Here is a 13270-nt window from a genome sequence, read left to right as displayed (position 1 = left end):
TCAATCCAAAAACATTGTCTAGTTGAACCATTTTCAGAAATCTATCATTTTGAGAAAAATGCATATATAATAATAACATATCCTACAAAATCTCTTTATAGGTGGACTTCATTTTATTAGGTGGGGATCTCTTTCATGAAAACAAGCCTTCCCGAAAAACAATATATACATGTTTAGAATTATTAAGAAAATATTGCATGGGTGACCGTCCTGTACAATTTGAAATTCTGAGTGACCAGTCAGTTAACTTTGCCTTTAGCAAGTAAGTATTCCTATAGTATATTAAATTCAGTTTTGTGTAAATAATTGATTGTAGTTGAATTACAGTTGTAACAACTATAAATAACCAAAGAAAGTTCTTTCTTTTGATTAGTGGTGCTAATTCCGGACAATATAGTACATACATTTTTATTGTGGTTTGTTATTACATTGGGAGTTTTCCTGTTTGGTCTGCTTAATGGAGTTCTTGATTCCCCCACCTCCCTGAAATTCTGTTGCATTAGCCTTGTGGCCTGTAAATAAAAATTCTATCCATTCATGAAAAGTGCTAAAATGGGAGAAATGCACTTTTCTTTTATATATATTAAAATATATTTCCCAACTTCCTGAGCAGCTTTTCATATTAAGGAGCAATGTATAAAAACTGTCTCATCCCTTTTCTCAGAACAGATAGTTTATCAAATTAATTCTATTCCACTCTTCTATTGAATTCAATAGAAGGGAATATATGTAGCTCAGGGTTCAGCTTTAAAGTTCTTGGTGATCTTTTGAGTTTGGTTGTTTGCTTGTAGACTTTTCATTATCCATTAGCTAACATCATCAGTGTGAATGTATATGGAGTTTGCTGCCTAATATGGCGGCCGGACAAACCACTACATATAGACACCAAATCCCACACTCCATCATGCTGATGATGTTACCTAGTTGGATAGTGAAAGGTCTGTAACCAAATGGTCAAACTCAGAGAAGAACATCAAGAACTTCACAATTCTGAATTCAGTCTATAAGGTTTAATTCTATAAAAAATACATTCCTGTAGAGTTTAGTTGCATGTTGGAAATGATGCAGTAATATTTTTGTTTGCTTTAAACTTGTGCTGTCTAGGTTTCCATGGGTGAACTACCAAGATGAAAATCTCAACATTTCTATTCCAGTTTTTAGTATTCATGGCAACCATGATGATCCCACTGGGGTAAGAATGTTAAAAGAATGAAAGTAGAGCAGTAGCTTTATTAATTATGCTAGTAATCCTTTAAAAAGACAGCCAAGAATATGAAAATTACAATCTAGCAATCCCATACTAAAATCTGCTAGTGAAATTAAGCATGAGTTATCTTGTATTCTATACCAAGTGTTTGGTAGGCTGAAATTTTATTCCTTAAACTTGCTGTCAAGTTTAACATAAATTATGATTAGGAATGCATACAGGATAAAAATAGCATTTAATGTAGTTCATGGTTTGTATTTTAGCATAGAAAAATAATATAACTTCCTTAGGGTAAAAGCATAGAACCTTTTGTTGTGTAATCGATTTGGTTCATTGTCTTCATCAAAAAACCACCAAGTTTTAAAAATTAAACTTTTACCGTACTGTTGTTAATTTGTGGAAAAATACACTAATTAGTTACATTCTGGCTTTTGTCTAATTGTTCACAGGTTATTCTTAATCTGGAGGAAGTAAAGCAGATTAGAAGCTAAAGTATTTGCAACGCCGCGTTATGTAGCTTGCAGTCACTCTTACGTTTCCCCCACTTTTGAGACATCAAAGGTTTTAGACTAGAGGCCATTTAAATACAGGAAAAAACATTAATTTGTCATTTAATGTTTGTCTGAGAGATTTAAGCACTCATAAATGCAAAGTATACTGGTTTTTTATTTATGTGCACACATACACATAAGTACAAACACATTCTAGTTTTAAAGCTTTATATGTTGGGAATTTAACAAAATTGATGTGTCACAAATTCCATTTTTGTTATCGTTTTCCGTAACTATAGGCAGATGGTCTTTGTGCTTTGGACATTTTAACCTGTGCAGGACTTATTAATCATTTTGGACGATCACCATCTATAGAGAAAATAGAAATTAGTCCCATTTTGCTTCAAAAAGGAAATTCAAAGATTGCTCTTTATGGATTAGGTAAGACTTTTGCAGACTGGGACATGGTATTTTGTATATACAAGTAGTTTTCCAAAAATGTAACAAAAATAACGATATTGAATTGATTTTTATGCTGGGGGTTAGAATTAGGAGGAGTAACATGATTTGATCCACAAGAAATTGATTAGGTGTATGTAAATATTTCCAACTATTTCAGGTGCAAAATTTTGTGAGATAACCCATTTCTGAGTGAAAAGCCACTGCTTTGTGGCTTGGTGGGTGTGGCCTACTGGAACTTCCGTGAGGGCCATTTTTTGCCTTACTCGGGGTCCAGAGGCACTCTGAAAACCAGAAACAGGCCTGTTTCTGGACTTCCAAAACTTCCGAGAGGGCCGTTTTTCACCTTCCCCAGGATCCGGAGGCTTCCCTTGGGCCTCTGAAAGGATGAAAACGGCTTCCCCCTGGGTCTGGAGGCCCTCCGGAAGCCGGAAACAGGCCCATTTCCAGACTTCCAGAAGGCCCACTTTTTGCCCACCCAGAACTTCTGCGCAGACCCTGCGCTTACCTGCATCCAAAATGGGCTGCATAGAGACTCGGGGGGGGGCGGGGGGCAGCCGGTCAGTTCAACTATCGGTTCAGTGAACCAGATGTAAATTTAACATCAGTTCACCCGAACCAGTCCAAACCATTAGAATCCCACCCCTGGATCTAAACATTCAGAAGTGTTTCAAGCTCAATTACCACTCCAAACACTGAAATGAAGTTTCATTCTTGAAAGGATTCAAAACGAAGTGTTCTGTATATCTCCAAATTTTATATACGGTATATTTTCATGCAATGAGTAAAGGAGTCCCTGTGGACTTTACTCTGCTAGTCATTGCCGACTGTAGGGGGCGCTTATCTCCATTTCAAAGCCATTGAACTAGTGCTATCCAAAAACATTTTCATGGTCATGTGTCCAGCATGACATCACAGAGTACTTCCCACCGAAGTGGTACCTATTTACCTACTTGCACTTACATGATTTCGAACTGCTAGGTTAGCAGGAGCTGAGGTGATGATGGGAACTCACCCCATCATGTAGAACTGAGGTCTCAAATGTAGGCTATTGGCTTTCCAGCCAACAAGCCCAGCATCTTACCTGCTGAGCTACCCCCCTGCTCCTCATGCAGTGAGTGGCATGTGGAAAAAGGATAAGACTGCAAAATGTTCCCAGCCCCAGTTTGTCTTTAAGCATTGCAAAGGACTGACAAGGTCAGGGCCCACCTAATCTCTGGGGAAAGATTTTCCAACAGAAACAGCTTTCTTTAGTTGGCAAGCTGGCTGTGTAGCAAGCAAAATGTTAAACTTGCTTCAATCATTTGCCAGTAGAAAACTGCAATGTTACCTAAATATGAATTGGAATCTCACTACTCAGCTGTGTAATTGTCTGCTTGGTGGATCACTAAAAGCCCATTGCATATCATTTTTCTCTTCTAGGATCTGTTCCTGATGAAAGACTGTATCGGATGTTTGTGAATAAACAAGTAACCATGTTGAGGCCGAAAGAAGATGAAGATAGATGGTTTAACATGTTTGTCATTCATCAGAACAGGTACAGCTGCTTTTTAGTAAGGCAACCAGTCCGAATGTTTTCCACTTGATTCATTCCGATTTAAAATCATTAAAATTTTTGTGTCATGCAAAACAAGTTCAAGCTGCATTAATTAGCTCCATCCATCCATCCATCCAAAAATGAGTCAAAACAGCTTACAAAACAGCATACGATAACCTGTAGGATAAGTATGCATTAAGAAATCAACTTCATGGTCATATTGCAGTAACAACAAGAATCTAATTCAACATCCCTTACGTGCATCTTCACTACACCCTTCCCCTACTTTTGAGTCTATTAATGCTTGCTGAGATAGCCAGCTTTCTCTACTTGTCTAAAATTGTCTAAAAGAGTTGAAGGCAAGAAACTCTTTTTCAGATTCCCATCCTGTCAGATTTCCATGTTGTATCTTAAGGGGAGTGACACAGGACTTGATCAATACAATGGTCTACCTGGAGATGGCAATCCTGTAGTTATCTAGGCCCTGAGTCCAGGCTATGAAGGGCTTTTGCTATTTGTAGATGACTATTGGAGCTTTAAATAGTATTGGGAAACAAATTTGTATTTCTAGGACAGAGATCCCCAAACTTGGCAACTTTAATACTTGTGGACGACTTCAACTCCCAGAATTCCGAGAGTTGAAGTCCACAAGTTTTAAAGTTGCCTAGTTTGGAGACCTCTGTTCTAGGAGATCAGAATTAGGCCAGGTGATTTAAGAAGCCCTATGGAGGCCTGCCTCAGTGAAATTTAATCTAGACATAGTTCCTCACTCTGAGGAGTGTGATGGGTGTCCCTTTTTTCCCCCTTAGCCTACCTACCCCAGGTTACATGTTATGCCTTTGGTCTGTATTCATCACATCTGGAGAACATAGATACTACTATGTTCTTCTCATCTGGATCCTGAATTGATAGCCTGTTGGTAGTCGTATCATCCATCCTTAGATGTTGAGATCGTTGTTTATTTGCACCCGTGGAATGATCACTCTCATTGATCAAGTCAGTGTCACAGTTTTCAATGTTGCAAAATAATTTTAGAACTGAAGCATCAGAATGTAATTATAATAAACAATAATGAAACAAAATGCAAGGATAATAAAACAAGGACAAATAGGCTGAAAAACAGCTTCTATCTCAGGGAAGTAACTGTTGAATTCTACTGTATAGTACAATATTAATGCAATATCAAGGGGTTTCAATGTATAGAATGTGAAGGGTGTGTGTTTGTGTTTATTTTCATAGTTATAATGTACACTGAAGGTGGTATTTAATTTCGTTGTACGAGGTGCAATGGCAATAAACTAAACTAAACTAAACTAAACTAAACTAAATTAAAGATGTTTTGAAATTTAGATGGGATTGTATCTGTAGATATCAGAGTCTAATATTTTCTTTTACTTTCCCTTATATTTTGATAACTGATCACATTTGGGATAGTGAGAATGGGTCTAATATTGTGATAACATGCCATATTTTAAAATTGGGTACTTTGGTTTGTTTTTGCAAAATGCTGTTTTATTTATTTATTTCTATCGTGTTTGTTTTCTTTGGCACAGGAGTAAACACGGCGCCACAAACTATATTCCAGAACAGTTTCTAGATGACTTCATTGACCTTGTCATTTGGGGTCATGAACATGAATGTAAAATATCTCCAACCAGAAACGAGCAACAACTTTTCTATGTTTCTCAGCCAGGAAGTTCGGTGGTTACATCTTTGTCACCAGGGGAAACTGTCAGAAAGTACGTTCTTATGTGTTTCACTAATTTGCATTGTATATCCGGTGAAAATGTGTGGGAGCCTTTCCTCTAAATACCAGTACTATATTCTTTTCATTCTTTTCTTTTTTTGGACATATTGGTTCTGTTGCGCTTATCACAAGGGATAATCCAAAGAAAATAGGGAAGGAATGTGATTTGACAAATAGCATTTCCGTTGTCACAATATTGAAGCCATCCTGACTATTAGTAACTTATTTAAGGGTTAATAAATTACTCACTACACCGTTCCCCCAAATGCAGTATCCTTCTTGGTATTATCAAGGATCTATATATACTACTCTACTAAACAAATAATTCCTTTAACACTGTCCAACTATTTACAAAATCTGCACTACTATTTCTACTAATCTTCTCATCAGTCCTTATCACCCATCCCCTCCCACTTGTGATTGTAGGACTGTAACTTTGTCGCTTGTATCCTTACGATTTATATTGACTGTTTCCTAGTATGATTTGATTGCTTATTGTACCCTATGACTATTATTAAGTGTTGTACCTTATGATTCTTGACTCTTGATGAATGTATCTTTTCTTTTATGTTTACTGGGAGCATTTTCACCAAGACACATAAGATTCCTTGTGTGTCCAATAACACCTGGCCAATAAAGAATTCTATTCCATTAAAATTTGTAAACTAAGGAAAGAAAGCCAGAGAGACTTGTTTAAAGAGAAATCCTTCCGAAGAACCTTTCCCACTAATGGTGCTAGTAAATTATAAAAATTCACCCTCATCTGGTAAATACAATCCCTGTGATAAGAGTTGCACAGAATCTTGAGTTTTCAGAGTAAAATCCAGTAGGGAAAGAAACTACAAGTCAACCGCCCCATTGGCATGCACTCCAAAAGAAACTTCCGAGACATCTTTATTACCAAGAGTAAAACTTTACTAACAGATCCATCCAGGCACAGAAGAAGCGAAGTCAGTTCTGAGGTTTTGACGTGGTCTTGAATGAAAGCTTGCCAGTTGTCAGCCCGGCATCCTAACCTCGCGAGCCACCACGCGCCTTACCTTTTGATGTTTCTAGATGGGAGTTTTGGCCATGGATCTTGATCAGCTCCATCTCTGAGGGTTCCATTTTTATTGCCATTGGTTTCCGCCAAAGTCTGTGGCTATTCTGAAGTTCTACCACATTGCCAAGCTGTAAACAGCTTTGTTTCCATGCCTTCCAGACATGTTGGCTTGTTGCACATCAAAGACAAAAAAATGAAGATACAGAAGATTCCTCTCCAGACGGTACGGCCTTTCTACCTTGAAGACCTTGTTCTGGCTGACAACTCAAACTTATTTCTCCCAGACAACCCCAAAGTCACACAAGTAATACAAGATTTCTGCATGGAGAAGGTAATGATTTTAAAAAAATACTGCATACAGGTATTATTCTTTTAAAAAAACAAAAACAAATTTTATTCAGTTTTTCACATTAAAAACAAAAATCTCTTTTTAGTTGACAACCTATTTCCGGGTCACCACCTTTACGTACAAATATGACAGCAATTATACATTCATATATGCATACTTAATTCTATTATTACCATTCCAAATTTTCAGTAAGGAGAGAAACAAACAGATTAATTCTAAGCCTCTTTCATTAATCTCAATCGAAACATCTTTTTGTTTCATTTCAATTATTTCAAATATAATCCTTTAATATTTATTTTAAAAATAAAGATAAACAATATGTGTTTGCATAATAATAATAATAATAATAATAATAAAGGTTACCAATGTCTCTCCTTGCTTTTAATAGTCTATATTAATTTATTAATCTAGTTGGTTCTTTAGTCTGTCATATTCCCTTTCCATTACACATTCTTTTTATAAATTCTAGATTAATACAAATTTTAACACTTAAAAAAAAACAAGTACAGGTTTCCCCCCTTTTACTGCTTTGAGTGTGACACCTCAGTGATTAAAATATACTTTTATTCCCTCATCTTGATTCCCAATAAACAATTATTTTTAAGAAGTTACAATAATAATCATTACATCTTTTCATTTGGATTCCACAGCATATTTCCCCCCCTTAATTTTTAATAAGAGTTACCAGTGTCTATATTACCCTATTTTCTAAATATTTTTAATTGCAGAAATATTCTTATTACCCCTTGTCGCCCTGCAGAATCCCCTTTTTAATTCATCAACCATTATCTCTGAAAAACCAATTTCTTTTCAACATTTTACTATTTCCGTATTTCTTTATTTCATGGACCTGTTTCCTACTGCTTCTCCTCCCCCTCTTTTCCCTATATCTTTTCTCATTCCAGTTTTTCTTAATATTTTCCTTTCCTCTTTTCTGCTGGGTCTTTCTGTCTTTCCTGACTTCACAGGTATTCCCCGTTTTGATTGCCTTCTTAAATCTCAACTTTTTAACCTTCTTTCTTTCCCCACTTCTTTGTAGTGTTCTTTGTGTTAATTGTCTATTTAAGGTGTCTTTTCCTTGAGTCGTTCTCGTTCCTGCATTCCAAGCGCCCAGGCCAAGCTGCAGCTATCCCTCTCTCGTCAGTGCCATCTCCAACAACAGCAGCAGCAGCGGCGTGAACCGTTGAAGCGTTTCAGCTGCCTCCGTAACTTCCATGGTTCCCGCCGCTGCTGCCGCTGTTGTTGGAGATGGCATTGGTGAGAGAGGGACAGCTGTAGCTCGGCCTGGGCGCTTGGAATTCAGGAACGGCCTGCGCACCGGGACTTTTGCAAACTTGCAGAGCCCGAGGCTGGAGCACCAAGGGTAGCAGCAGCAGAGACGCTCGCTCGGCTCTTCTCACACCCACCCAGCCATTTGGGATTAAACCCAAACACAGCGCGTGGCGCTCCCAGGTACCTCAAAATCTTTTGTTTCCTGTTGTTATGGGGACGGGGGAAAACTGGGAGCGACTCAGATGCTGTTGCTGGAGACGGTGCTGGTGCACGGGGAGCGGGGAGAAATTAATTCACCCCCAAAAAGACATCCTAGCCGTTTTTTCGGGCTTCAAAAAAAAATTAGGCCCAGCCTTATTTTGTGAGAAATACGGTAGATACCAATGCAGGACAACGTTTTCGGCTGAGAACTTGTGCTGCAGTACAGTAGAACCTCGGGTCACAAAGGCTTCTGATCTTGACCAAATCAGGTGCCGACCCAAAAATCCACAAAATGTTCAACTCTAGTCATGAACACATCCTCGAGTGGCAATCAAACACAGCTGCGGGGATTTTCCCTGCTGCACAGTTTTTTTGTACTCACATGCGCAGTCTGTCTTGCTTCTGGTCACAAACAAATCGGGTTGTGACCGAAGTCCTGGACTGGATTATGGTCGTGACCGGAGGTTCCACTGTACAATCACCTTTTTAAATAAGTTAAGCTTATTTTAAAGAACGTGTTACATTTTTTAGTATTTTATGCTTCCAAAATGGCAGAAAAACTTTTGGCAATTGCTGCTGTCAAGGTCCCATATGACTCCAAAAAGGGGTTTTAGGAGTCTGTTTAGACTGGGGGTTATAGATGGCATACTCTTGTTAATATTTCCTATCATAGGCCTTCTCAAATGTTTTGGCAACACTGCTTTTCATTTCTCTGTGAATAGACTAGATCGTTGTGGTACTGTCTATTCCCATGAAGTGAGAAGAAGAGATTCCAGTTCTATGTTGCTTAAATTAAAGTTGCTGTGGCTTTCAGAGTATGACAAGCACAATAAATCGAATACTATTCTGTGTTTGGGATGGATTATCTTCATTGGAAATGAGCTTTGTGGCTTTCCATTTATGTAGTTTTGATTTAAGTCCAATATATACGTACCAGAAGAAGAAAAATTCTAAATTTAAATTAAAAATTGCTCGCTTTAATCTACGTGCATATGTTGATATCTGGTAGAACAGTTTTTGCATTTAGCAAATTATGTCCCTTTCTTAAAGGTTGAAATGATGCTGGATAATGCAGAAAGACAACGTCTTGGAAATCCCAAGCAACCAGAGAAGCCTCTAATAAGATTACGAGTAAGAATGTGGACTTCAAATCAGATTTCTTCCTCATGTTTTGTTTAGCCTCGTAACCAAATTTTAATAGGCAGTAACTTTTCAAGTATGGGTTAATTTTAAACAATTCTACACATCTAATGAATCTCTTGAGGCTTTAGTTTTGCTTAATTAAGTAGCAATAAAATGTGCCTTAGAGATGGAGATTGAGGATCTTACAGGAGCTAATTTTATAAACTCCATAACTGCTTGAAGATGCATGAATGTTAAAATTGAATACATTTTCAGATATGCCAGCTGTTAGTACACAGTGTTCCTGTGAATTACTAACAGTAGCTGGAATGTGCTATAATACTAATACTTAAGTAAATATTTGCTATGCTAAAATAATAAAGTGTTTCCTAATATTTTAGTAAAATGATAAGCGCATCAAACTCAACGGATGAATTTTTAATTATTTTCAGATGCCTAATTGCAAATTCTCCCATCTTTTATGCTTTATCTTGTTTGATTTGAAGGTGGATTACAGCGGAGGCTTCGAACCATTCAGTATGGTTCGTTTCAGCCAGAAATACATGGATAGAGTGGCTAATCCAAAAGATATTATACATTTTTTCAGGCATCGGGAACAAAAAGAGAAAAATGGTAAATGATTTTTTAAAAAGTATACAATTTCCAAATTTGTTGTAGTAAGTATTGTCACTAGGAAAAATAATATTATCCATAGAAGTTTTTACTTTTTGTGCTGGGATGGGTGAGTAAGATGAAGAATAAGTATAATTACAGGTAGTCCTCAGCTTGCGACCACAATTGAACTCCAAATTTGAAGTAGGAACGGTTATTAAGTGAGTTTTGCCCCATTTTATGACCTTTCTTCTATATGACTTCAATATAGAATCAAATTAATTTTACTAACTACAAACACCTTGCACATAACTGAGCATGCAGAAAGATACAATATTTCCTATTTATATTAACCATGTTGAACACATTCAAAATGTAGAGAATAAAACTCATTTATAGGATCAATAACTCCACTTACTGATTGATAGATTTTCATGGCTTTGGATCTCAGAAATTTCCCCCACTACATTATTTCTGTCATTTTCATGCTACCCCCCAAAATTATACTCCAATGTTGGTCCTTCTTGAATCTCCCACTTCCATGCAATTAATATGATTCTTCCTGAAAACAGCTGATTTGTTCTGATAATGTTTTTTTTTCACAGTACACCAGCCTATTTGATTGCTATAAATTGTAATAGTCATTTGCCATAAACCCTTAACCTTTGCCTAAAATCATCTGGTAAAGAATCCTATTCATCTATACGCAATGTTTAATTCAGTGTCCCCGTATTTAACATTCCTTTGAAATATGTGTTTACATGTGAAATTACAGTACAATTTCATTACAGCTGATTCTTACCATGGTTTGCATTCTTTTTCATAAGGCACTAGGAAGAATAATTACGTCCAGGGCATTCTTTTCTATTTATGCAAGATGAAATGGTGGGGTGCTTTTTAGCACTAGCAGATTGTTAGTCCTTGTTTCACTGATGGTTTCAACATTACTTTGTCACCTGGTTCAGAGCACCTTGTTTGTTTGTCCAATGATATTGAGAAATATGCCCCAGTTTTTAAAAATAAAATTATTAATAGCTGATAAACATTCTGTATTAAACACCAGATAACAGATAATCAGAGTTGGAAGGGACCTTGTAGGTCACCTAGTCCAACCCCCTGCCCAACCGGGAGACCCTACACCATTTCTGGTAGATGGTAGTTCAGTCTCTTCTTGAAGGCTTCTAGTGATGAAGCTCCCATAACTTCCAAGGGCAATTTCTGTTCCATTGGTTGATTGCTCTCACTGTCAGAAAGTTTCTCCTTATTTCCAGGTTAAATCTTTCCTTGTTCAGTTTCCATCCTTTATTCCTTGTCTGGCCTTCAGGTGCTTTAGAAAATAGCTTGACCCCTTCCTCTCTGTGGCAGCCCCTCAAATATTGGAAGACTGCTCTCATGTCTCCCCTGGTCCTTCTCTTCACTATATTAGCCATGCCCAGTTCCTGCAACCGTTCTTCATATGTTTTAGTCTCCAGTCCCCTAATCATCCTGGTTGCTCTTCTCTACTTTTTCTAGAGTTTCAATATCTTTTTTATAGTGTGGTGATCAAAACTGGATGCAGTACCTTAGGTGTGGTCTTAGGCTTTATAAAGTGGTATTAGTACTTCCCTTGATCTTGATTGTATCCCTCCGTTAATGCAATTTAGGGTTGCATTAGTGAGCACCAGTAAGGTTTGCTGAAGTGGAAATGAATCTAAAAAAACATTCCTGATCATTTGAAATGAAATTGGTACAAGGAAATGATTATTACAATGACATGTGTATTAGGAGAAAAAAACCATGATCTCAAGCTATATTAAAGGCTACTCTAGAGTTTTCTGTGTTTTTAACAGGCCCTTTGAAAATCCAATCATTATTTTGAACAATTGTCTTTGCATTTTAAAGTTAGAACAAATTAATATTTTTGAACAAATTGTTAACCCAGTTCTGAGTCTTAGGTTTCCTAATTGAGCATGCGAGTAAAATGTATTCAGTAAGACTGAAAACTGAATGAAAGTAGAAAATCTGCAGTAGAAACCCGTGTTATTTTAATTAGTATTGTTTGTTGAAAATTATTATTTATTTTATCTTTCTGTCTGTATTTTTAAAATGTAGAACTTCTGCTTTCCATGAAAAACATATACCTGTCCAAAAACCTTCTGTTAAAATTCACTAAACTTTTAAAATAAAACGTATTTTCTGTGTGTCTGTCAGATATATGTTTGTGTGCTTTAAAAAAAAAACCCTCTTCATAATACTGATCATTATAGCAAGCATTTCCTTAAAATGTATTAAAACATATTTTATATTTATTTATTTATGGTTTTAGAAGACGAAGTTAACTTCAGAAAACTGGTCCACAGGCCTGCAGCTGAGGGAACAACACTTCGGGTAGAGGATTTAGTAAAGCAATATTTCCAAACAGCAGAGAAGGTAAACATATTTTTCCAGTATTTATGACTAGGTTTAAAAATAATCATCAGACTAGGTCAACTTTGGCAATTTGAAGATGCATGGACTTCAACTCCCAGAAATCCCCAACCAGCATTCTCCAGCTGGCTGGGGAATTTTGGGAGTCAAAGTCCACACATCTCCATACTGCCAAGGTGGAGAAACACTGGACTAGATTTTAATTGTACGATTGGAGTTCCATTATTGGGCTTCTACATTTAAATGTTTGGCAGTGGCAGGTCTCAAAATTAATGAAGAAAAGACTAAAATATTAGCTAAAAAGTTAACAGAGAATCAGAAAATTAATTAGAATTAGAATTAGAAAGGGAAATGGGATTGCAAACTACAAGGAAATTCAAATACCTAGGAATATGGTTAACTGTGAGGTGTTCCTCGATGAAAGAAAATAATTATATGAAACTGTTGCAACAAATAAAGAAAGACTTGAAATTGTGGGAGAAATTACAATTATCTCTACTAGGAAGAATCACTACGAGTACAATGAATGTTCTACCTAAATTACTTTATCTATTTCAAACAATCCCCATAAAATTGGATAAGAAGTTTTTTACGGAATTAAATAAAATTACCTTAACATTCATACGGTTAGGCAAGAAGGCTCAAATAAAATTAACAGCATTGGAGGATAGTAGGAATGAAAGTGGCTTTGGACTCCCAGAATGGGAACTTTACTGTAACACTGTTGTTTGCTTGTACATCTAGAATACAAATCAAAGTGTAGAGTCAGCTATGCAACAGCTGACTTGAAACCATGCCTTGGTGTTAAATGCCAGCTGACTTTGG

General features: G+C 36.7%; 1 protein-coding gene across 3 annotated transcripts in view; it reads left to right on the top strand.

Moving 5' to 3' along the window:
* The window catches only part of MRE11 (MRE11 double strand break repair nuclease), a 30806-nt gene that overhangs the window by 4110 nt on the left and 13426 nt on the right, over positions 1 to 13270 (top strand). For all 3 annotated transcript variants that reach the window (XM_026706858.2, XM_087937022.1, XM_026706859.2), the window contains exons 4-12: positions 102 to 262; positions 1105 to 1192; positions 1998 to 2139; positions 3580 to 3694; positions 5248 to 5433; positions 6643 to 6814; positions 9356 to 9436; positions 9934 to 10060; positions 12345 to 12448. In XM_026706858.2, the coding sequence (XP_026562643.1) occupies positions 102 to 262; positions 1105 to 1192; positions 1998 to 2139; positions 3580 to 3694; positions 5248 to 5433; positions 6643 to 6814; positions 9356 to 9436; positions 9934 to 10060; positions 12345 to 12448 (1176 nt within the window). The remainder of the gene's footprint in view (positions 1 to 101; positions 263 to 1104; positions 1193 to 1997; positions 2140 to 3579; positions 3695 to 5247; positions 5434 to 6642; positions 6815 to 9355; positions 9437 to 9933; positions 10061 to 12344; positions 12449 to 13270) is intronic.

Source organism: Pseudonaja textilis, chromosome 7 (assembly GCF_049901715.1).
Source record: "Pseudonaja textilis isolate UNSWEBS1 chromosome 7, rPseTex1.2, whole genome shotgun sequence".
Classification (NCBI taxonomy): domain Eukaryota; kingdom Metazoa; phylum Chordata; class Lepidosauria; order Squamata; family Elapidae; genus Pseudonaja; species Pseudonaja textilis.
The sequence above is the reverse complement of the archived record's forward strand: the minus strand, read 5'-3'. Positions and strand labels throughout refer to the sequence as shown.